At 36.0% G+C, this 22,959-nt stretch overlaps 3 protein-coding genes across 4 annotated transcripts; 2 read left to right on the top strand and 1 right to left on the bottom strand.

The window, feature by feature from the left end:
- Positions 1–1,120: 1,120 nt before the first annotated feature.
- LOC130722810 (subtilisin-like protease SBT5.3) lies at positions 1,121–12,223 on the bottom strand. The gene is made up of 12 exons (XM_057573658.1): positions 12,065–12,223; positions 11,833–11,942; positions 11,619–11,716; positions 11,359–11,523; positions 8,583–8,691; positions 5,432–5,610; positions 4,901–5,256; positions 3,914–4,008; positions 3,525–3,770; positions 3,189–3,303; positions 2,884–3,097; positions 1,121–1,876 (listed from the first exon to the last, which is right to left on the bottom strand). The coding sequence occupies exons 1-12, from the start codon at positions 12,149–12,151 to the stop codon at positions 1,341–1,343; spliced, it is 2,310 nt and encodes a 769-aa protein (XP_057429641.1). The 5' UTR covers positions 12,152–12,223; the 3' UTR covers positions 1,121–1,340.
- A 2,791-nt stretch (positions 12,224–15,014) lies between these two features.
- Positions 15,015–17,494, top strand: LOC130724751 (uncharacterized). The gene is made up of 3 exons (XM_057576037.1): positions 15,015–15,443; positions 15,698–17,416; positions 17,487–17,494. Exons 2-3 carry the CDS (start codon positions 15,700–15,702, stop codon positions 17,492–17,494), a joined length of 1,725 nt encoding a protein of 574 aa, XP_057432020.1. The 5' UTR covers positions 15,015–15,443; positions 15,698–15,699.
- LOC130721973 (uncharacterized) lies at positions 17,450–22,300 on the top strand. 2 transcript variants are annotated; one of them, XM_057572561.1, is made up of 12 exons: positions 17,450–18,961; positions 19,055–19,172; positions 19,265–19,420; positions 19,504–19,887; positions 19,980–20,166; positions 20,246–20,503; positions 20,584–20,975; positions 21,070–21,234; positions 21,346–21,456; positions 21,538–21,613; positions 21,692–21,787; positions 21,871–22,300. In XM_057572561.1, the coding sequence occupies exons 5-12, from the start codon at positions 20,125–20,127 to the stop codon at positions 21,964–21,966; spliced, it is 1,236 nt and encodes a 411-aa protein (XP_057428544.1). In that variant the 5' UTR covers positions 17,450–18,961; positions 19,055–19,172; positions 19,265–19,420; positions 19,504–19,887; positions 19,980–20,124; the 3' UTR covers positions 21,967–22,300. The 2 variants fall into 2 exon arrangements, 1 of the variants encoding a protein (XP_057428544.1); XR_009013734.1 differs by lacking the exons at positions 20,246–20,503; positions 20,584–20,975; positions 21,070–21,234; ... (2 more) ...; positions 21,692–21,787; positions 21,871–22,300 and having other exon boundaries at positions 19,504–19,710; positions 19,795–19,887; positions 19,980–20,119.
- Positions 22,301–22,959: the final 659 nt, after the last annotated feature.

Below are 22,959 nucleotides of genomic sequence, written 5' to 3'. Positions count from 1 at the left end.
TTATAAAAAGTATCGTGGGATAGGTCTGGGTTTGAGAAAATGACAACAACTGAAACCTCGATATTATTGAATGAGTAAAGAAAAGAACATATTTGTTGAATGCTACAAGGATGCTAATAATCCTCCCAAAAGCAGGTACTCGTAGAAGAATATCATGGCTGACGTGCGTGCTTTGTATCTTCAATCTACACATAAAGAGTTCTATTTAGCCCATGCACGGCGGTTGCCGAGAGATGAGCTAAAGTGGAGAGGAGAAGCAATGCCAGGTCGTTCAAGGAGACAAAAGCATTCTGCTGGTAAGGCTTACACGCCATTGTTTAACCTGACTACGCCAATTGATTGTTCAGAATATTGCATAAACAACATCCCGCCCTTCGGGCTCGAAGTCAACCAAAAGAAAGGCCAAAGTTAAAAAAGGTAACGAGTCTTCTAAAACTGTGAAGTGTTAGCCGCGGAAGATCTTTTGAATGAATAAAATGATTTGATGGAAAAATTTGCAGCAATCAAGACGCATGATCAGGAATTGAAGAAGAAGGGCCACTTGAAGGCATTGCTGATATTCTTTGTAAAGATACATCTGAGATATATGATGAACAATTAGCAGATCAGAAGACTTTTTTTTTTTATAGGCAAATGTTAGTGGTTAATTGTTAGTAAGTTAGAAAATCCCTTCAAAGTTCCCTTCCAGGATTCGAACCCTGGACCTTCCCCTCCCCACTCTTATGTCCCCTAGTTCTTACCACTTGAGCTAACCCTCGGGGACCAGATCAGAAGGCTATATGTAAGATTGTCAGGCGCGACTCGTCTAACTAGTACTAGATCAATATTGTAATATTATAATTCTAATTTCTTATTGGTTACTTGATCGTTACTTAATCCTATTATTCTAATGTACTAGATCAATATTGTCATCATATTATTCTAATGTAAAAGTAGTCGTTGTAAAAATAATCAGTGCTAAACTAGCTGTTATAAAAAGAGTCGTTGTAGAAAGTCGTTGCAAAACTAGCCGTTGTAAAATAAGCCGAACAAAAAATAGTCATCGCAAAAAACCGGTACTTTAATTTCTTAAAAAATCTCGTACCTCAAAACCCGGTACTATACCCGTAACAGTGGAACATAGATGAACATTCTTCATTTCTCTTTGAAATCATATAATGAGTCAAATATATGCCGAAAGAAAGCCATTTACGACATTATTTGTTTTTGGTTATTCTTTTTTCTCTTACACAATCATTGTTGTTGATCACTGTGGGAGAAAACTTCCCAGAAGCACAGGGTACAATTTGGCATAAGTTACCAATCAATTAGAAATGCAAATTAGCTACTTCAATATCTATCTAGAGGGCCTTCACAACTATTGGACTCCTCACATAATGCTTGCCATCTGACCATATCAGCTTCCCAAACACATATGCATTTGTTGTTTTTCCTTGCTTAACCTTCAACTTCACTTTAAAGCTCTTCTCTTCACCAACATGGTTAAACTTCAACATGTTTGGCTTCACAGAAATGGTGACCCCATTTGGATGTTGAACGTGAGCAATGTATGTTGCAGGAGAACCAACGTTTTTCAATGTCCTTGTAACTGTGACTGTCCCTTTGAGATTCGGGACCGTGATTGAAGGATAATTCAGGTTGAGGAGACTAAAGTTCTTGTTGCATTGATACGGACCTTCTGAAAGAACTGAGATTTGTGTTTCATTGTAGCCTAAAGCACATAGGGAGTTCAGGTAATCATCAATTGTTGTGTCATAAACTAGGCCAGGATCCATTGCTGTGTTTGGTTGGACATGTCCTGAGCCATAGCTGAATGGTGTTGCCTGGCTGTTAGTAGCATTCAGCAGTGGCTCCCTCTCATTATCTAGCGTAGTAGCTGAAAGTAACACAACACAACATTACCAACTTTTGATGTGTACATATACACCAAAGTGACTAATCAATTGGTTACTTTGTGTGTGTGAACTCAAAGTGGGGGTTTATCAAGTGAGAGCATAAGAGGTGAGTGGAGCTAATATTAATCAACACGGACCCTCTATACCTATATTTTCTACAGTTTTCTGCTGCAAACTCTCAGATATTGATTTTTATATAAATTAGTCTTCAAACACTTAGTCATTTTGCTGCTGCAGAGACTCCATGACAGTAGGGGATTCAAATGGAATATTAATAGCTCAATCTTGTATGGAAAGTCAAGATTTACACCTCTCACTTTTAGTTATGGATTCCATGCAGTCAGGGGAATCCGGAATTCAAACATTTTGAGCCTTCAGATTAAGATTGGATGGCTCACATTAACTTAAAATGTAAATTGTCAGATATTAATCAGGCAAATCAAAATGCTTGAATGTGTGAATGCGGAATTCCTGACTAAAGAAATCCAAATTTTGCGATAGAACATTCTTCTGAGTTGGGACTCTCTTCGGCTAATTTGCCTCCATTTTCCTTCCATCCAAGATTCAAGTTCTTGATTTTATGTCTAATGGTCTAAAAGAGCCCGTGGTCGAAGCTCCATCTCATGGTTCAAGTTCCGAGCATCTTTAGACGTTTAGATATAAAATTGAGAATGAGAGAGGATGAATAGAAGTTAGGTGGAGAGGATCCATATGGAGAGGATCCATATTCTTAGAACTTGATCCATCTCATGGTTCAAGTTCCGAGCATCTTATAACACTCCATATATGTGGTCAAGCTTTAGTCCTCTAATGAGAAGATTCTCTCTTATGATAATACACGGCTTGTGTGTGTGCAACACAAGTTTAGTTTAAATAAAAACTCATTGGATATCTTAAGTTGGTAAGCTGTACATTTTGCTAAACATTTTAGTTCAAATTGGCATGAGAGGAAAGATTTGAAGCATGAGAAACTTGTGGAACTTCTAACCTGTGGTCATAATTGCTGATTTGATAGCAGCAGGACTCCAAGAAGGATATATGGTTCTCAGCAGGCCCACAATGCCTGAAATATGAGGACAGGACATTGATGTCCCTGAGACCGAGTTGTAAGGGATTCGGCGTTGGTCGAACTCTTGGTTAGTTGGCCCTTCTGCTTCAGTGAAAGCCGCTAAAACTGACACTCCCGGTGCAGTGATATCAGGCTAAAAAATGAAACTGGATGTTAGATATCTATACTATACACATATCAACAATTGACAAAGCAAAAGTAGACTTATTTGTGAGCAATGATACCTTTAGGATCTCTGGTACAATAGTATTTGGTCCTTTAGATGAAAATGCTGCCATGAAGGGGGCTGGCTTGGTATGCAATTTGGTGTCAGGATGTGTAATATAAGCCACTGGAAACCTAGCAATCAACATCAAGCAGTCAATTTACTACAGAGAAGCCAAACACAGGAGAAAGTAGTATGATACTTTTAAACCTGGCATCGCAAGTTCAATAGTAATCGATATAACTTAGATTGGATGTATAGTATGTCCATAGTATAATGCAAATCCCCTAATTAGCTATAGCTCATAGCTATGATACTACTACTAAGTGCCAGACTGGATTGCTACATATCTTACTTTGTTGAGTTGACGTAATCAAAGACAGCAACACCATTACTGAAATTGATATGAGAAGCAGGAAGGACATGAGGATCAGCTAAAATTTCATTCCCATTAGTCTTATCATTGGCAAGGACCATTCCTACTGCACCAGCTAGCAAAGCTTGCTCTCCCTTGTCCACTCTTGCATTTATTCCTCTCAGGCACAGTACAATCTTTCCCTTGACCTTGTTGGGATCCAGAGTTCCATTCTGGCACAGCACACTGCAAAATTCAATGAGATTACATTGGCTTCACATGCCTTTTTATTTATTTTTTTACCATTTGCAGTGCTATGTCCATGTAAAATGTACAAGCTGATTCAGCAAGAGTGACTATAATGAGATTTTCAATTGTTGAATACTTACGCATCTTGAACAGTTGCACTTGCCAATTTAACATCTGTAGCTTTGACAAGTGGGTACAACTTGTGTGCCAATCTCGCATCTGCTAAGCTCTCACCCTTCAAATGAAACATACATGATTGTTATGAGTCAGCATACTAGTTCTTGTAGAAAATGCAATATGCAAGCATCCATGAGGTTGTAAGTCAATTATTATTTTTCATTTTCCACTAGGGTCAGCCAAGAAGAAAGAAGAGTTTCCTCAACAAAAATTGCTGATTATTTTAATTTCACCCTGCTGCTAGAAACTTGCATTAACCTGTATAAGATTCATAACAAGTTTGGATTGGCTTTTCTTTAATCTGAACCAATTCTGGCAATCAGAAATTACACAGAATAAGTTTCTCAGTTCTCACCATAATTGATTTAGACTTTAAAATCAATTGTTAAAAGATTTTCAAATAAAGGGCCCTACTCTTTTTGTCTTGTGATATTATATGGTTAAAAAACAAATCTTCTAAGTAAAATGGACTGCACTGTTTTTGTAACAAGATTGCTACTGAAATCTTGTATTGTATCCACTCAAAATCAATTCTCCCTAGTAGATGCTAATAAGAGTAGCTTCTCCTCTACAATTTAAATCTGATCAATTTTGGTTCAATGTGAAAAAAAATGAGTTCCCAAACATCACTCAGAAGTTATTGCTTTTAATGCTAATAATTTTGAATGTACAGACAATAAAACACAAAGATAGCTCAGTAAGTAACCAGTAAGTAACACAGATGTCTTTTTGGCTATTTGAATTTTGAGGTGTGCCTAAAAATGTTTCCAAAATTGCACATAATTTTAGCCTTGTTGACATTAGGTATTCTAAACTTGGGTTAGGCCTAATTCTACCAAAAGTTAACTAAGAAGTGGGGATTGCTCTACCATTTATAATTACTTAGCTGGTCATATTTCTACTCAATGTGGGACTTCATAACAATTATGTATGAGAAAGAGATAACAAACCTTGAATCTCATGTTGTTACCAAGGACAACATAACTGGGGAACTCTCTGTCCATTGTGCTGGCACCAACTGTGATGTACCATGGTGCAACGTTTTCAGCAGTAGCCTCAGCAGGGCCACTGTTGCCAGCAGAGCAAACCACCACAATGCCTCTCTTAGCAGCATGAAAAGATCCAATGGCAACACTGTCATTGAAAAATGTAGAGGCAGAGCCACCAAGGGACACAGACAAAACATCAACACCATCATGGATGGCCATGTCAAAGCCAGCAAGTATGTCTGCATCAAAACACTCATCACCATCAATTGGGGGAAAGCAAACCTTGTATGCTGCCACCCTGGCCATTGGTGAGCCACCTGTTGAAAAAGTCAAAGATAGGATTAACCACCTCTGCAGCAGTCCAAAGAGGTAGACATTATTAGCCGAACTCAGTTATCAATTTATTGTGTACAACTATTATTATGCATTTAGTTTTTACTTAGACAAATATGAAACTAAAGAAAAAATCAGCATTATTTTTCTTAACACTACCTTTTGCTGTTCCATAGCCTTGGCCATAGACACTGACACCAGGTACCATGTTTCCACCAGCTGTGGAGAGAGTGTGGGATCCATGGCCTTCCCTGTCACGAGGTGAATCAAAGGAGGAGTTCAGTGGGCCAGCAACAGATGAGTAGCCTTTGTTGAAGTACCTTGCCCCAATTAGCTTCCTGCATTTGACCCCAAACATGGATTTTGTTACAAATTCATTTCAAAAGAGTTAGAGCTTATTTGGTTCAAGTGAGAAAGTAAGAAAACTGGAAAATAATAGGCTTAAATAAGTTTTTGGTCCCTAACCTTTACTAAATGCTTGGTTTTCATCCCTCGCCGGAGCAAAGGTGGGTTTTAGTCCCTAACCTTTGCCACAAGATTTGGTTTTGGTCCCTCCGGAGCTCTAGGTCAACGCCGAAGCTCCGGTGACCCCATGTGGCATGGCCACGTCAGTTTATTGAGCTGACGTGGAATTTAAATGTATTTTTCATTTAAATTATAAAAAAATGAAATTAATAAAATAATTAATAATGAAACTATTCTTAATCTATAAAAAAAACCATAATTAAATCCTTCATTTAATTAAAATTAAAAAAAAAATCATTCTTCATCTATGTTAATCCACACAACATCAGGGGGAAGCGCCGAATCAAATTGAATTAAATTAAACCCTACTATTATTCCAACAAACCCTCCAAAATCAGGGGGAAAGCACTGAATCAAAACCTTCAAATCCATTGAGAGATAGATAGAGAGATCTTCAAGGATTATTACCTTTAGGGATACGCATAGGAGAACCATGGTTTCTCACACAGTTTTTTCCCAATTTTTCTATGAATGTTAATGTGATGAATGATTTTTTCTTCTTCTTCTTCTTCTCTCACATTGAATTGAAAAGGAAACCCTAATTTTGTTGGAAGGAAAAGAACAGTGGAGAGAGAAAGCAAAGAAATTATTCATAATCATCTTCATCATTCCAGAATCAACCAAAATTACAATTTACAATCAACCAAAACATTATTCCAAATCTGAGGAGCTCAAACCCAGATCTAGAAACCTCTGTCATGCACTGCTTCGGAACCAGATCTGGAAAACCCAAGCCAGCAACAAACCCAGGAACCGAATCCCTCCCTCCCTCTGTAGTAACGGAGCCTTTCATGCTAATTGTGAGGATGCTTCTACTGGTACTTGAGCAACGGTGTGTTCTGGGTTTTTTTGGTGAAGGGATTTCTGGGTTTGCTGATTTGCTGATTTCTGGGTTGAATAGTTCTACTAAATTTGCAAGCTTTTCCAACATAAAAAAGATTTTTTTTTTTAAACACATGGTGAAGATGATGGTTGAAGATGATGAAGAAGGATTTGAGGTAAAAAAAAAATTAGTAAATAACTTAAGTTTTTTTTTTAGTATAATTTCTTTTTAGAATTTTAAATAATTTCTTTTTTTAAATAAATAAGGTTTTTTAATTAAAAATAAAAAAATATTCCATGTCAGCTTATTAATCCCACGTGGCCATGCCACATGGGCCATCGGAGCTCCGGCGTTGATCCAGAGCTCCGGAGGGACCAAAACCAAATCTTGTGGTAAAGGTTAGGGACTAAAACCCACCTTTGCTCTGGCGAGGGACGAAAATCAAGCATTTAGTAAAAGTTAGGGACCAAAAACTTATTTAAGCCAAAATAATATATTTGGTGCACTTTTTGTTGAAGTAGCAACTTTTTACTTCAACAAATTATGTTTTCGGATGTGTTATTATTTTTTGTTTTCATTCTTTGTAACGAATATTCAAACGGGCTTGAATCCATTTGGTGTTAAACATAGAAATATGGAAGAATGAAGTTGAATTTCATTAATGAATCCGTGAAGAGAGTCTAACTTTAACAACAGACTCACTATACACTAATAACAGACTAATGGAGAAAAACTAACTCTCCAATAGAATGATAAATGTTAAGTGAAGTATAAACATAATTGATTGTTCTAATATTTGGTTAACCGTTAGAAAGTATGAGAATGAGAAAATAATATATTCTCACACATTTTGTTGAAAGGATAACTTCTTACTTCAACAAAAAAGTGTCTCCGAGTCGCTACTCTAGCAAAAAAAAGTTTAAAAATGTATTATTTTCTCATTTTCATACTTTTTAACCAAAAACCAAATTAAACTTTACTCTATGTGGTGGTGACGGACCCAATCACATTGAAAATGGGGATGCCATTAAGAGAGAGAAAAAAAATCTTAAAAAGTAGTATTATAACTTAGTTATTCTTGATTGATTTTATTTAGTATGTGAAATTTCCGCCTCCCTCGCTCATTTTTATTTTTCCCGGTTCCTTCCCTTTGCATCAAACTTTTCGGGATTTTGACCCTCTCCAGCCAATTTCCCTCCGGCCCACCTCCAGCCAAATCTGGTCCATTGATTTTGAGACTCAAGGGCCTTGATTAATTCAGAGAGTGATTAAATAATTGTTCTATATGAGTAATGATATATACACACCTCATTTTTGAAACACTTCATTTTCACCTCTTTTTATTTCTATCTCTCTCCTCTTATCATTTATCACATCTAATATTTTCTCTCTCTTACTTTTTCTTTTCTTCCTATCTTTCTCTTCATTCCACCTCTCTCCACCTCTCTTTGAGGTGTGAAGATAACATTATTGGTTCTATATTGCACTTCACCCATCCTCTCAGAGACTGTTGCTGGAGAGGATCTTTTTCCAACCTTTTCGCAATAAGAATACATGTCACATATGGTTCACTTGTATCATCATTAACCACACAAAAAAAGAAAAGAAAAAACAACAAAAGTAACAACATGAAAAATTTAGGTTTCAAATGAATGAACTAAAACCTTTCATTGAAGGTACCAAGTGTGCTCATTTAAAGAAGGGTTAAGTGCTCTGAGGCACAAGTTTGGTAAGAATTGAACAATTGGTTAAGAAACATGTATATAATCCTTGCTTATGAATATAATACTTAATTAGTTAAACCTTAATTAAATTGATATTTGTTACTTAAAAAATACTAAGAACTTAGTTTTTGTTTTAGGAATATATTTAGTACTCCATAATCATTAATCAAAACAACTCAAGATATTCTGAAACAAAGTCCTCTAAAAATAGCATTAGTTTAAATAGAACAAGATGTACCTGTTGCAGTAAAAACTGTGATCAATGGCGTTATCACAGATTCCTCTCCACTTGGATGGAATTGGTCCAAACCCTTCATCACTAAAGCTCTTGGATTCAGGCCAAACGCCTAGAGGAATCAGGTGGGACAAAAGTTAGCAAGTGTGGACAAAATGAGATATATAAGCATATCATAAAGATAAAGAGAATTTAGAGAAATACCACTTGTATGATGATTTTGAAAAAGAGTAACTCTTTATGTACACTCTAATTTAGAAGGTTTATTAAAATGTTAATTTTAAAAGGGTCACCACATAACATTTATTACACTAATTACTAATTAGATACTTATAGGTGAACATTAGTGATATGTGTACTAAGTGGTGCTGAGCAACTAATGACATCAGAACATCCACTTTTGTGATTGTTTTAGACCGTTGTAAAATGAAAAACTTAAAGAAGCAGTAAAACACATTTTGTTTTGTAAGTGTTGCAGATATTTTCCACCGTATTGGTTCACTAATCATTTTTTATTGGTCAATTGACATCAATGAGAATGTGGAAATGTTTTCTTAAAAAATATTAATTGTTGTACAATGAGAGTAAAAGAAAGATAAGAATAAAAGTGTAGAGATACAAAGACAAAAACTTTTACAAAAAGTGTTGTGTACAACTAATGAATAAATGCTTTTTGTGGTAAACTGAGATTCTACTCTTCTCAGCCTCATCCAGATTGGGTTAAAGGTAGGTAGCTAAATGGTCCTGTTTTAGTTCCCATTGCCCACCCACACCCACATATGACGGCTACTGTTATGGAGCACTTTGAATTTGAAGGTGTTGCAGGAACATAACATCTTCCTTTCCTTATTGGTGAGCTTATCAATTATTCAATACTAGTATATCTGCCCGTGCTCTGCACGGTTAGTTTTCCATGATAAATTGTGTAACACAAACAATACTCTACCCATATATTACATATTATTGATCAGAAAATCTGGGCCATTCATTCACTTGTCTTGCTTGGACTTACCCCAACTTGGCACCCTCACAGCCCCACATTACACAGCACAACCACACCCTTCTTTTGTTTTTATTCACATCCAAAGTCTAAACTTTAACAGCACGTCATGGGTATGTTTCTTTTGTTAGTGAGAACTCAAGCCTTATTTCACATATTTCATTAAGTCAAGCAGAGAAGCTTGAATTTCTTTTGGTTACAAAGGAAAGAAAGAGAAGCTGGAATTTAATTTAACACCTTGAATTCGAAGAAGTAAGATTTGACATGTTAAATTTAATGTAAATGTAAATCTTTATTAAATTCAATAGAAATACAACACACAATATATAGTGTCTTCTTCATTTAATCAGTGATGATTTATGCTTTACATATATTAAATTTTCTCTTTAAATAGAAGAAGGATTATGTGTGTTTTTCTTTTCTCTTTAATTTTTTTTTCCATTTCACGTTGTCCTTCTATTTTTTTTTTAGAGATTTAACATTTGTATTCTTATTTAAGGAATTGGATGTTTTTACTTGGTTTTGTCAGTGTTGGATATGTGTACATAGAAGAATTGCTCTATAGGAAACAAATGCAACAAATGCTAAGGTACATTTAGAACTTTTATATGTTCACACTCATGGTTTTGTGAGTGTAATTTTTTTTTAATTTTCACTTTTGTTTGGAAAAAAGATATTTAATTTTCACTTTACTTCTTTTTTTTCTTTTTCTCTCTATTTTTATTACACCACTTGGGCACTTATTATATCAATCAATTTTCTCTTATTACGGCAAACTATATATGATATACAATCAAAAAAAAAACTATATATGATATGACTATTTGCTGTGGTGTTGTAGGTAGGGTTGGTAACTTCACATTGTGCTTTATGCATTTCTAATTTTTAATGGATGGTGCTGTGTCAAGCAGCAGCAGAAGCTAGACCTTGAAGCTTCTACTCATCAAACTCAATTCTAACTTTGACAATCAACTCTAATATTTTATCCAAACATGTATATATCACGTTAAACATCCTAGAGGCATTTCTGAGTGGTCCCAACACAGAACCAAAGGTGTACTGTAATTTTTTAGGATCATACATGAATTCATGCGTTGGGAATATAAAAGACGTCTTTATAACCCAATGACGGCCAGATTCAAATCTATAATATACTAATCTTATGAAATCAACCAAAAGATCAAACTCTAAAACTGTGAGTTGGTGGGGAATCAATGAGATAACGTTTTCTATATCTCTGCTGCATCTGGGTCTAAGTCAACGATCTAATTAAAATAATAATAAAGACAACGATCAAATTCATTATGTAGTTAAATAACCAACTTTTAAGCTTAAATAGTTGAATAACGGATACATGATTTTATATTATTATTTTTAACATATGTTTCATGCAAAAGTCTGTTTAAACTTACTCATTTGGCCTTGAAGCATGAAGAATGTATAGTTCTAAATTTGTCAATTTATCATGTGTTTTAATTCTTTTTTATTAGAAGAATTATGAGCGGTAAAAGTCGAACTCTATATATTATGTCGAGAAACCAATTATCTCAAAGTTGTTGGATAATAGTCACGTGAATAGTTTTATATTTATTATTTATAACAATTTGTAAGTTGCTCATGATGTAGTCTACCCATTGAAAAATGTTTTTACTATTAATATTTATATGCTAAAATTAATTTTAAAATTTTGAGGAATTTCTCTTGATTCACCATAGACAAATCACTGTTTGAAAATAATAATAAAAGTTTTGAGCCAATTAAACAAATTAGAAAGCTGACCTGTGTCGAGGTTTCCAATAATGACACCATCACCAAATCTGGCTTTGTTCCAGATGGAGCTGGATGGGATCACACCATTATCCTCTAGCCCCATGAATCCCCATGAACGAGTGGTGTGTAGTTTCCTTCCACTATTCACGAACAATGACAACACCTTGGGATGCTCTACAAGCAGTTTTCATTCAAAAAGTGTAGGAACACATGAGAAAATAGAAGCACAGAAGAAAACAGAGAAGCTAAACAGAGGAAAAGGTTCTTACTTGCAATCTCAGCTGCAACTTCTTCTTCCAAATTTGCAGCAAAGCCATTGATGTGCCTTGTGTAGGAGTAAAAGATGGATTCTTTGGCTGTATTTGAACTATATCATATAAACTCAAGCATTTCAATTAGCACATGTGGGACTTTGTAATTGTATTATATCAGAAACAAGAAACAAGAAACAAGAAACAAGATTCTTGCACTTTATCACTATACCTTCCCAAAAATGATCCCAGAAACTCATAGTGGGACTCAGTCACTTGATTGAAGTCAACTGAAGACAGTTCGGGGTCATGTGAGTGGGCTCCCAAGTACACCACATATGACTACAACCACAACAAAATGGTGTAAGAGATTAGATTAGATATTTAGATGTACTTTCCTTCCATCATCAGAAGGATTTTTAGTGCTTTTATTTTTTACAAGATTTGAGAATGCAATGCCTCACCTTTTTTACTGCAAAGATGGGTCTGTGCAGCAGAGCAACAACATGAATTAGGAGGAGAATGTAAAGGGTAGGAGCTGGGAACCCCATTGCTTTGTTTATTTGGGAAGTCCTACTTTGACGTAACAGAAACAAAACCTTGGGTTTTATAAAGGCAGCAAGATTACCTTGCTTTTGAAATGGGCAAATTGTCAACTTGGACCCTCAAATTTTGTGCCTGTTTGTATTTACATTTACTTTCACTTCATTGGCGCAAGAGACATAGAGCGACACATTCAAACTGCATTAAAATGTGTGGTAGTAGAAATAAAAATATAGGTGACAAGTTATTGTTTAGAAGAAGGAAACACTTTTAAATTCATTATATAAAAAACATCGATCAAGTTAGTCTTATGAGTCAGATTTGATCAACTAAAAACATTAATCAAGTTAGTTCATGAAGAAAATAAAAACTAACTTTATTCACTATTTACACATTCAATCAGAGACCTAGAGACTTCGGAACATATTTTCAATAGTGAGACTAACTTGCTAGGGACAAATCTTTCAGTACCAAGTTGATCGTTCAGTCTTTTGAAATCTTCAAAGGAAATCTTGACAACGTGGCAGCTAATAATTGCATCATATAATAATGCTAACTTAGTAGCTTTGTAAGAACACTCTGATTGGACATTGCTTGTTGCTGAAAGATACAAAGTGGGTGTTTGTTTCGATTTGAGGATTGAGCAACTGGTATTTCAGACTTATTAATACAACTGAGATGTCATTGTTAGTATCTATACTTTCCAGAAACAGGCTCGTGTAATTAATGGACGTGTGACTGATTTCTTTCATAGCAATTTTAACCAAAAAATTCATAAATCCATTTATCGACACTACTACAGATTTGACCTTTTGCCACGCCCCAATTGTCACGGTTATAGGCGGAACCGTGACAAAAGGTCAATTATCACGGTTTTAAAAGGAACCGTGACAAAAAGAAATAATATTTTATTATTATTGTTTTGGAACCGTGACAACAGAAGTTCAATATCTGGCTCTTATTTTTCCCTCCCCTCCAATTTTTCCTGAAAAACCCTACCACTGCACCCTAACCTCTTCTCGCGCGCTCTCAATCGGTCTCTCTCCAATATCTGCCTTCTCAATCGGTCTCTCTTTCCTGCTCCCTCTCAATCGCCGGTCGCCATTCTCCGTCACGCCGTTCGCCGTTCGCGCCGTTCTCGGTTCACGCCGTTCTCTGTCACGCGCACTTCTCTCTCGAGCACCATTGCAAAGCCCAGGTACCTTTCTCTCTAATATTCATCTCTACTACTCCCTAATTAGTGCTTGCTGCTGTAATATTCATCTCTGCTTCCCCCGTAAACCAACTCAAATAGTTCATCTGTAGCTAAGTTTCACTTAGGGTTTTTCTTGGTCCTGCATTACCTCTAGTTATTTGGGGCTTCTTTTAAACTGTCCCTCATGTGGCCAAAAATCTGGGACTGTTTGAAATCTGTGTGATCTGTTGTTGTTGTTGTTCTCCTACTGCTAGTTGCAGACTATTGTGTGATTGAGAAAGTTTTTTGCTGCTGTGCCCTGCTCAAATTGGTACGGGTTTGGAAGTGATTTGGCCAGACAATGTGACCATATTGCTATGAGATTGTGCTTTTCATCAAACAGAATTTTTACCTAGTTTGTCTCCTTCTGTTTCTTTCTTTTATCTTTGTACAGATGTTGGTGTATTGGTCCTGGGAGTACACCTAGTACTCTCACATTAATATATATCTTATTTTGGTGAGAATCATTTGAATTGTGCCCTTTTAAGACTGAAAGATAAAATTGATTGTTCCAACTGCAAAATCACAGAAAAGAAATTGGGTTAGAGATCAAGGGGGAAGAAATTGGGTTAGAGATCAATTGTAATATCTAAAATCATTCCAAGTTATTTCAAATCCTGGGCTTATTTAGTTAGTGTTTAAAATTTGGGAGTTGTATATCTAGGATCTTTATTTCAAGGTACGGGTTTCAATTCCAAGTCATTCTAAGTTATTCCAAGGTACGAGTTTCAATTCCAAGTCATTCCAAGTTATTTCAATTCCAAGTCATTCCAAGTTATTTCAATTCCAAGTCATTCCAAGTTATTTCAAATCTTTATTTCAATCAGGGAGTTGTATATCTAGGATCTATATAGTATTGAATTGGGAGGATTAAAAATAGTTGCTTGTAACTCCTAAGTCTCAACTCCTTTATTCCGAGATTGGAATTGCAACTAAGGTTGCTATTTGAAGCTTTATATTTGAGCACCTGAATGGACAAAAACTGTTCCAGTTTTCATCATATATTATATATCTCAGTTTTGTAGAAAGGGGCAGATTCACTGAGAAATCAATGATGCATGTGGTTCTAGTCTTTTGGTTTGTGGAGATGAACTTGAGAGATAGTTAAAGAGTGAGAGAGGCAGAGAGTGAGTGAGAAGCATGCATCCCTTCTTTGATTTGTGTTTTTATTTAATTAGAATTTCCGCTAATATGAGTTTGTTAGTAATGAACAACCCATGTTCTTAGTTTCTTTCCCCAATTTAGTTTTTCTATTTAGGATCTCAGGAATCAGTTCAGTTCGCATGCTTTCTCTTTTGATTTTTGTTCTCTAGCATCTTATTGTGACCTAATTTGATTTCGTTCTTGATGCTTCCATTTAGCATGATAATTGATAAGTATTTAACTTGGTTTTTAGACATTTAGTTCACATGATTTAAAGGACTTAATGCAGAAAAAGACTAATAAACATGGCTACATGATTTTAACTGCCCCTAATACTCTAGTTAAAGAGTGGGATTTGTATCAGTTTCCATGTTCGCGAATCCAGTATACCTGAACACAGCTAGGTGTTAAACTAACAGAAAAGATTAATTCACAGAGACCGATTTTCCATAGATAACCATAATGGGCTGTTGTTTCTGTTGAGATATCTTTGCTATTGCAGTTTGGGCTGCTGTAGGAAGTGATTTAAGCCTTTTTTGCTGGGGAAATTGGCTGTTGTTTTGTGTTTTGCTGAGGTCTTGTGGGCTGGTTTTGGTGCTGAGAATTTAGTTATGTTGTTACTGTTATCATGAGAAATTAATTTCCTGGCGCTGTGCTGTTTTGGCTGCTGTTTCATGATATTTTATTCATGTATTTGGGGTTATATTGGCCTGCTGGATTAGGCAATCTGGTTGGTTTTTTCTGTACATTTTTCCAGCACAATCTGGTTGGTTTTTTCTGTACATTTTGCTAGTACAATCTGGTTGGGTTCTCTTTAATTATTGCTTTTGGCTCTGTTTGAATAGATTTATTCGAAGTTGAAGATCGAAGAGCCAAGCTGATTGCCACTGACTTAGAGGACCAGTCTGATTCTAAATATCCAGGTTTCACTCTTTCCTCTACACCCTACTTTTTTCAGCAGTTAACTCATAGTGAATACTTTATCTGTAAGCACTGCAAGTTGAAGTATGTGATACAAGTTAGATGTCCATAAGCATTAGAAATAACATTTGGAGCCATGGTTCTTTATGTGTGTTTTCATTTATTTGTAACTTCTATTTGCTATTGATTGTTAAATATTCACCCAAACTAAATAGTTTTTTGAGAATGAAGACATTAACCTTTGTCCACCACGTAGGTATGGACCGTAAATGGATGTTTGCTAATCGCTTATCCGATGAATATGCTGCTGGGGTGAAAGAGTTTGTTAAATTTGCGGTTCAAAATGCAAAGAACCCAAATAGTTTGCTATGCCCTTGTTTAGTTTGTTGGCATGGTATTCGAGTTAATCCATCTGAATTAGAAGATCATCTAATTTGCAAGGGAATTGATAAAAACTATATATGTTGGTCAAATCATGGCGAGTCCAGATTTGATTCTGGTGATGCAGCAGATAGTGTGAGATCTGCCTCATTTGGAGCAGAGGAAGATGCATGTGATGGTGACCGTGTTGAGGAAATGGCGAAGGCGGTTGAAGATGATCTTCGTGATTGTCCTCAAATGTTTGAGAGGCTGAAAAATGATGCGGGGACACCTCTTTATAATGGATGCTCTAAATTCACAAGACTATCTGCGGTCTTAAAGCTGTACAGCTTGAAAGCTGCCAATGGATGGACTGATACGAGCTTCACCAACATACTAACACTCTTAAAAGATATGCTTCCAGAGGGAAACGTTCTTCCCGGTCGACTATATGAGGCTAAACAAATGTTGTGCTCTATTGGAATGAGTTATGAGAGGATTCACGCATGTCCTAATGACTGCATATTATTTCGAAATGAATATGAATCTCTTAAGTCATGTCCCAAATGTAAAGCTCCACGATATAAGAAGGAAAATTCATGTCCTTTAAAAGTGTTATGGTATTTCCCCATAATACCCAGATTTAGGCGCATGTACCGCAGTGCAGAAGTTGCAAAACAGTTGACTTGGCATAAATATAGAGGAGAAGGAGATGGAATGCTTCGACACCCGGCAGATTCTCCCCAATGGAGCAAAATTGATTCTGACTATTCTGAATTTGGCAAAGAGGAAAGAAACCTACGCCTTGCATTGTCTACTGATGGAATAAATCCACATAGCCTCCAAAGTAGCACCCACAGTACGTGGCCGGTGATACTAGTGATCTATAACCTACCTCCTTGGCTTTGTATGAAGCGCAAGTACATGATGTTATCAATGTTAATTTCTGGGCCTCAACAACCAGGAAATGATATAGACATATACTTGTCTCCTTTAATTGAAGATCTGAAGAAATTATGGGAGGTAGGGGTGGAGGTGTATGATGGGTCAAGGGAAGAAACTTTTAGGTTGAGGGCAATGTTGTTTGGTACGATCAATGATTTCCCGGCATATGGCAACTTGTCGGGATATAGTGTAAAAGGAAAACTTGCATGCCCTATATGTGAAGATGATACAATTTCAATGCGATTAGATCATTGTAAAAAGAATGTTTTCCTCGGACATCGTAGATTCTTGCGAACAACACATCGTTATCGGGGGTGGACAAAAGCTTTCAATGGTAATAAAGAAGAAGGTAGAGCTAGAAAGCCATTGAAGGGTAGTGATCTGATTGCCAAGGTGAAGAACGTGAAGTGTAAATTTGGCAAGACATTCAAAAAACAACTTCCTAAATGTGGTTGGAAGAAAAAGTCAATTTTCTTTGAGTTGCCATATTGGGAGTCACTTCATGTGAGACATTTTCTTGATGTGATGCATATTGAGAAGAATGTTTTTGAAAGTGTTATAGGTACTTTACTAAATGTGCCGGGCAAGACTAAAGATAGCATCAATGCAAGACTTGATTTGGTTAGCATGGGCATAAGAAAAGAATTAAGACCGGTGAAGAAGGGGAAACGTACGTATCTACCTCCAGCAACCTATACGCTAAGCAGGAAAGAGAAAATTGCTTTGTGTAAATTTCTTAGTGGGGTAAAAGTTCCACACGGCTACTCTTCAAATATTAAGAACCTTGTATCAATGAAAGACCTTAAGTTAAAGGGATTGAAGACTCATGATTGTCATGTTCTTATGGAGAACTTGTTACCTGTGGCTTTACGCTCCATTTTGCCAGAAAAAGTGCGAGATGCCATTACAAGATTGTGTCTCTTCTTCAAGGCAATTTGCAGCAAAGTGATTGACCCTTCTAAGTTGTCAGCATTGCAAAGACAAATTTCTACAACTTTGTGTGATCTTAAGATGTACTTCCCACCTTCATTTTTTGACATAATGGTTCATCTAACCATTCACTTGGTGAGAGAGATACAAATGTGCGGGCCAACTTATATGAGATGGATGTACCCTTTTGAGCGTTACATGAAGGTTTTAAAAGGTTATGTAAAAAACCGAAGCAGACCTGAGGGGTGTATGGTTGAACGGTATGTAGTCGAAGAAGCTATTGAATTTTGTACCGAATACCTATCCAATGTTGAATCTATAGGGCTTCCGAAGTCTCATCACACACGAAGTATAGAAGGGGAAGGGCTCTTTAAAAGCGAGATAATAACAATACAAGGTAAAGAATGGCAACAAGCACACTTATATGTTTTGCACAATGCAGCTGAAGTTGGGCCATATGTTGACAAGCACAAGGAAGTGATTAAGGGGTTGAATCTCAATAGGTCTGATAATTGGTTAGCAAAGGAGCACAATCGGACTTTTATAAAATGGCTAAAGGATCACGTTTATAAGGAGTGGGAAGAAGATCCTACCTCGGTTTCAGAGAGGTTGAAATGGTTGTCGAGGGGTCCAAGTATGCATGTCTTTAATTACAACGGCTATGTAATTAATGATTATACATTTTACACAGAAGCCCAAGATGATCGGAGTACAATGCAAAATAGTGGGGTGACTCTTGTTGCTAGATCTATGCATGTCTCTAGCGCCAAAGATAGGAACCCCATATATGCAGACATGTCATACTTTGGGGTGATTCAACACATATGGGAGCTAGACTACACAACATTTCAGGTTCCTGTGTTTGGTTGTAAGTGGGTTGACAATAATTCTGGTGTCCAAATTGATGACTCAGGGTTCATTCAGGTTGATCTTAATAGGGTGGGGTTCAAAGATGATCCTTTTATTTTGGCCTCTCAAGCAGAGCAAATATTCTATGTCCCTGATCCTGCTAACAATAAAAGGTCCATTGTTTTATTATCAAATAAAATAAATGTCAACAACGAGGATGGACAATATGTTCAGGAAGATAATGCTATTGAAGATGACCCTTTCTTCGGGATATCACAACCAATTGACACCGATTCAGATGAAGATGATAGTTATTATGTTAGAGATGATCATGATGAGGGAATTTGGATGAATATAGCCTTTCATAATAAAATTGAAACCACACGTATGCGCATATTGAAGAAAAGGAAAAGAACTACTAAAACAAGTTAAACCAGTATGCATTTCCTTTCAATGATTTTATGTTGAAATATTTTTTATATATTACATTCTTAGATCTGTCTCATGATCCATTGACATGTTGTTTCAGGAAAATGGCTCCTTCAAAGCAAGATAGTGGTGACACCGGTGTGATTAAGTTAATTAGGCGTGGAAGGACCATTATGAAAGAAGTCCGTCGTGCAACAAGTCAAGGAATAAAATTTGAGGTAACATTTTAATACAATGCTGTTGTTTTTTTGTTTATTCTTTAAATTCATACATAGATTTAATTTATATGGTGAATATTTAAATGTATTAGGTTGGTTGGGACCCGGATGGTGTACCAATTGATCCCAACAAACAAAAATTTGTCAGTTATATTGGTTATCTTGCTAGGACAGACGTTCCAATTACTTGTAATTGGTGGCCAAATGTTGACGATGAAATCAAAAACCAAATATGGGAAAAAGTAGAGGTTAGATCCATACTCTTAATATTTTCACATTGAAATTATCTATGTAAACATATTCAACATTAATCGAACTTGCGATGTTGTAGGTTGCTTTTGAGATTCACCCCTTGCGCAAAGACTATGTACTTAAAGAAGCAGGTGCTTTGGCTAGAAATTTTAGGAAAATTCTAAGGAAAAAATTTTTGGATAAAGATGGTAATGTGATAGATCATCCACCGCTGTCTTATGACCTTGTGATTGATCATGATATCTGGATGGAATTTGTTGATCAATATAAAGATGAAGAATTCCAGGTGAAATAATATTTGTGTGGTGTGCCATGTTTTCATTGCATTTGAATAATTATGACATGATGCAACTACATTGTTTTGAAACAGAAACTAAGTGAACAGAATAGGAAAAGAGTGTTGAAGCCTAAGTACCCTCACAATTTAGGGCGTACGGGATATGCTTGCCTTCAGCAAAAGATGGTATACAAACACACATAATGCTATTTCGTCTCTCTAGATAAAAATCTTATTATTAAGTGTTATTTGTGATTATTTTGGTTGTCTTAAAACAGTTGCAGGAGTCTGGATCAAGCGAGACATCCATTCCTCGCCATCGCTTGTGGAAGCGTGCTCGTGTGTCGAAAAAGGGCAAGATTAATAATTTTTTCATTTGTGTAGGGGAAGAGGGTTGAGCAGGAGCAACTAACACCTAATGACATGGATACGTTTACACCACTAACACCTAATGACATCCCTATGGTAACTTGTTTATTAGTGTTGCGATTTGTTATTGAATGTGACTTTCTTCAAGAACTTACTTTTTTTATCATTGATTTAGGGTACTACATGTTGTTCCTTGTGTTTGGAGCTGCCTTATTGGCGCGTGGTTGCTAAGGGAAAAGTGTATAACACACTTGGTGATACAATTCATAACTGCCCACTTCCAACCGGTTATGTAAAAGTTAGTATTGATGTTGCGATTGAGGATGATGCAAAATTACCGGTACCAGATGCATATGATGATTTGATTAGCGTCCACGACGCAATTGGGGGTTTAGTGGCGTGGCCTATCAACCTCATTCAACTTGATCACACGGTATGTATATGTTATAATTTTACAAAGCTAGCTAATATATATTTGCAATCACTGATGATACATAAATTTAAAATTTTCAGAATTGTCCATCATCAAAAGGGAATGAAATGAAGGATAAAAGCAAGGCAGAGGAGAATGACAAAGACAAGGCGGAAGAGAAGGACAAAAATCAGGTGAAACCATTGATTGTGAAAGAGAAGGTGATGGAAACAAGATGCACAAGGGAATCTGTTGCATCGCCAAATCAACACAGGTCTCACATTGGGATAAGTGCCAATCAACTTAACAGTTGTACTTTTCTCAACATATATTCAGAAAAGGTTCTTATTCAAGGGAAACAAATTAAAATACCAATAGATCAAAAAATATTCCATGATGTTTATATGAAGATTGAGCATATTGGTCGTGAGGAAGTCCGTGAAATCACTGGGCATGGTGAATTAAGTGCTTCAGCCGTTTGTGTTTATATGAGGTACTTTTTTAAACTTGACTGAAAACAAAGTTTTTAGTTTTCTTATCTAAGCAATTTTTTAACATTGTATTTTATTTGTATATTCTTATTTAAGGTTCTTATTTGATCACTGTGTGGCTGAAAACTTGACTGAGAAATTTGCCTTTTTGAGTCCTCATCGAACGGCACATGGGCTGGCCAATCAAAGCCAATATATTTCGGATGCAATTATGGCAAATGGACACCCAAACCAATTATATCTTGCACCGGTCAATATAGGGTGAGAAATATTGGATGAAATTTGTAAATATTAATTCATAGTTACTTGATTAATTTATATGATTAGCTACTTGATTTATTAATATTATAATTTAACATGTCTTGCTTGTAGGGCACATTGGGTGTTGGTTGTGATCAATGCCACTACAGGGACCTTATTTTACTTGGATCCTATACATGGTAGTTTGAATCAACGCAAAGTCATGAAAGAGATGTTTGATAAGTAAGCTTATATAGATCTACTTGCTATGTTAGTCATGCTATTCAACATATTTAATCATGATTTTTTCATTCAATTTGTTAGTGCAATGATGATCTACCGTGCTAATTGCAATGACAAGAGGATTACATGGTCCAAAGCCAAGTGGAATACTATAAAGGTATACAAATTTACATAGCTGAAAACAATTAGATCTAGCTACCAAATCACTGATATATATTATATTTGTTTTTTATAGTGCCCTGCCCAAACAAATTATATAGATTGCGGGTACTATGTACTAAGCTTTCTAAAGGAGATAATTGCGCACAAAAAATCTACAATTCCACAAGCGGTATGGAACTTTGACTAAATTCTTAATTTTTCCTATTTTTAAGTGTGACTCTAAATTTTGTAACTTTTACCATCATTTTGCAGTACTTCTCTGATTGTCAATTTGGCTTCTACGATGAGGATCAACTAAATGAAATTAAAGAAGAGTGGGCTACTTATGTGTTAAAGAATTTTGCCTAGTGTGGGCTATTTGCTTTAATTCCTTGTGAGAGTATGGGCTACTTATGGTATGGAACTGCACTGCATGTTATTTTAGAGTATTTGGTTCAAGCAGTGTACTGTACTGGCTAGTGTTGGCTATTTGGTTTAATTTCTTGTGAGAGTATGTTCTCAACAACAATTAGTATTGTTTTGGACAAATTAGTGTAAATGTATTGTTTTCTTATTCAAGGTTGGAATATTTGAGTAATTTGGCTAGAATATGTGAATGTTGGTGATTTTATGCAATTTATTTTTCAATATAAACGTACTAAAATTTATGCACACACCAGGTAAAAAGAAAAAAATCAAAAATTCTGTAGCAATTTCACAGACCAGGTGTATGACCTATTGTCACGGTTACAACCGTGGCAATAGAGGCCACCTATTGCCACGGTTACTTACTCAACCGTGGCAATAGAGGGAACCTATTGTCACGGTTACTCTTTACAAACCGTGATAACAGGCTAATCAATTGTCACGGTTAAATAGGTAACCGTGACAATATATGGCCTCTATTGTCACGGTTAAATAGGTAACCGTGACAATATGTGGCCTCTATTGCCACGGTTACGTTTTGCAAACCGTGATAACAGCCATATCAATTGTCACGGTTCCGCCTTTAACCGTGACAATTGAGCAATTGTCACGCCTTCTATTGTCACGGTTAAACCGTGACGAATGGGCGGTTTTAACCGTGACGAAAAGCCTTTTCTGTAGTAGTGCGAAAGCTAAGAGTCTAAGACTATAAAAGTATATAATGCTATGATGTAATTTTCCAAATTGCCATCAAAATAGGAGCATGATTCATAGATTTTTATACATTCACACCAAAAAAGTTTTTTATGGTAACAACTTCATATATTTTATCTTCCTATTTTTTACTTCTTTTTTTATTATAATAGTTATTTTTTTTTCTTCATATCTCTCACTATATAAAGGTGATTATAAGGTGCCAAAATTATTTTTTCCCAT

Source organism: Lotus japonicus, chromosome 6 (assembly GCF_012489685.1).
Source record: "Lotus japonicus ecotype B-129 chromosome 6, LjGifu_v1.2".
NCBI lineage: Eukaryota > Viridiplantae > Streptophyta > Magnoliopsida > Fabales > Fabaceae > Lotus > Lotus japonicus.
This window is presented reverse-complemented; position numbering and strand designations above follow the sequence as displayed.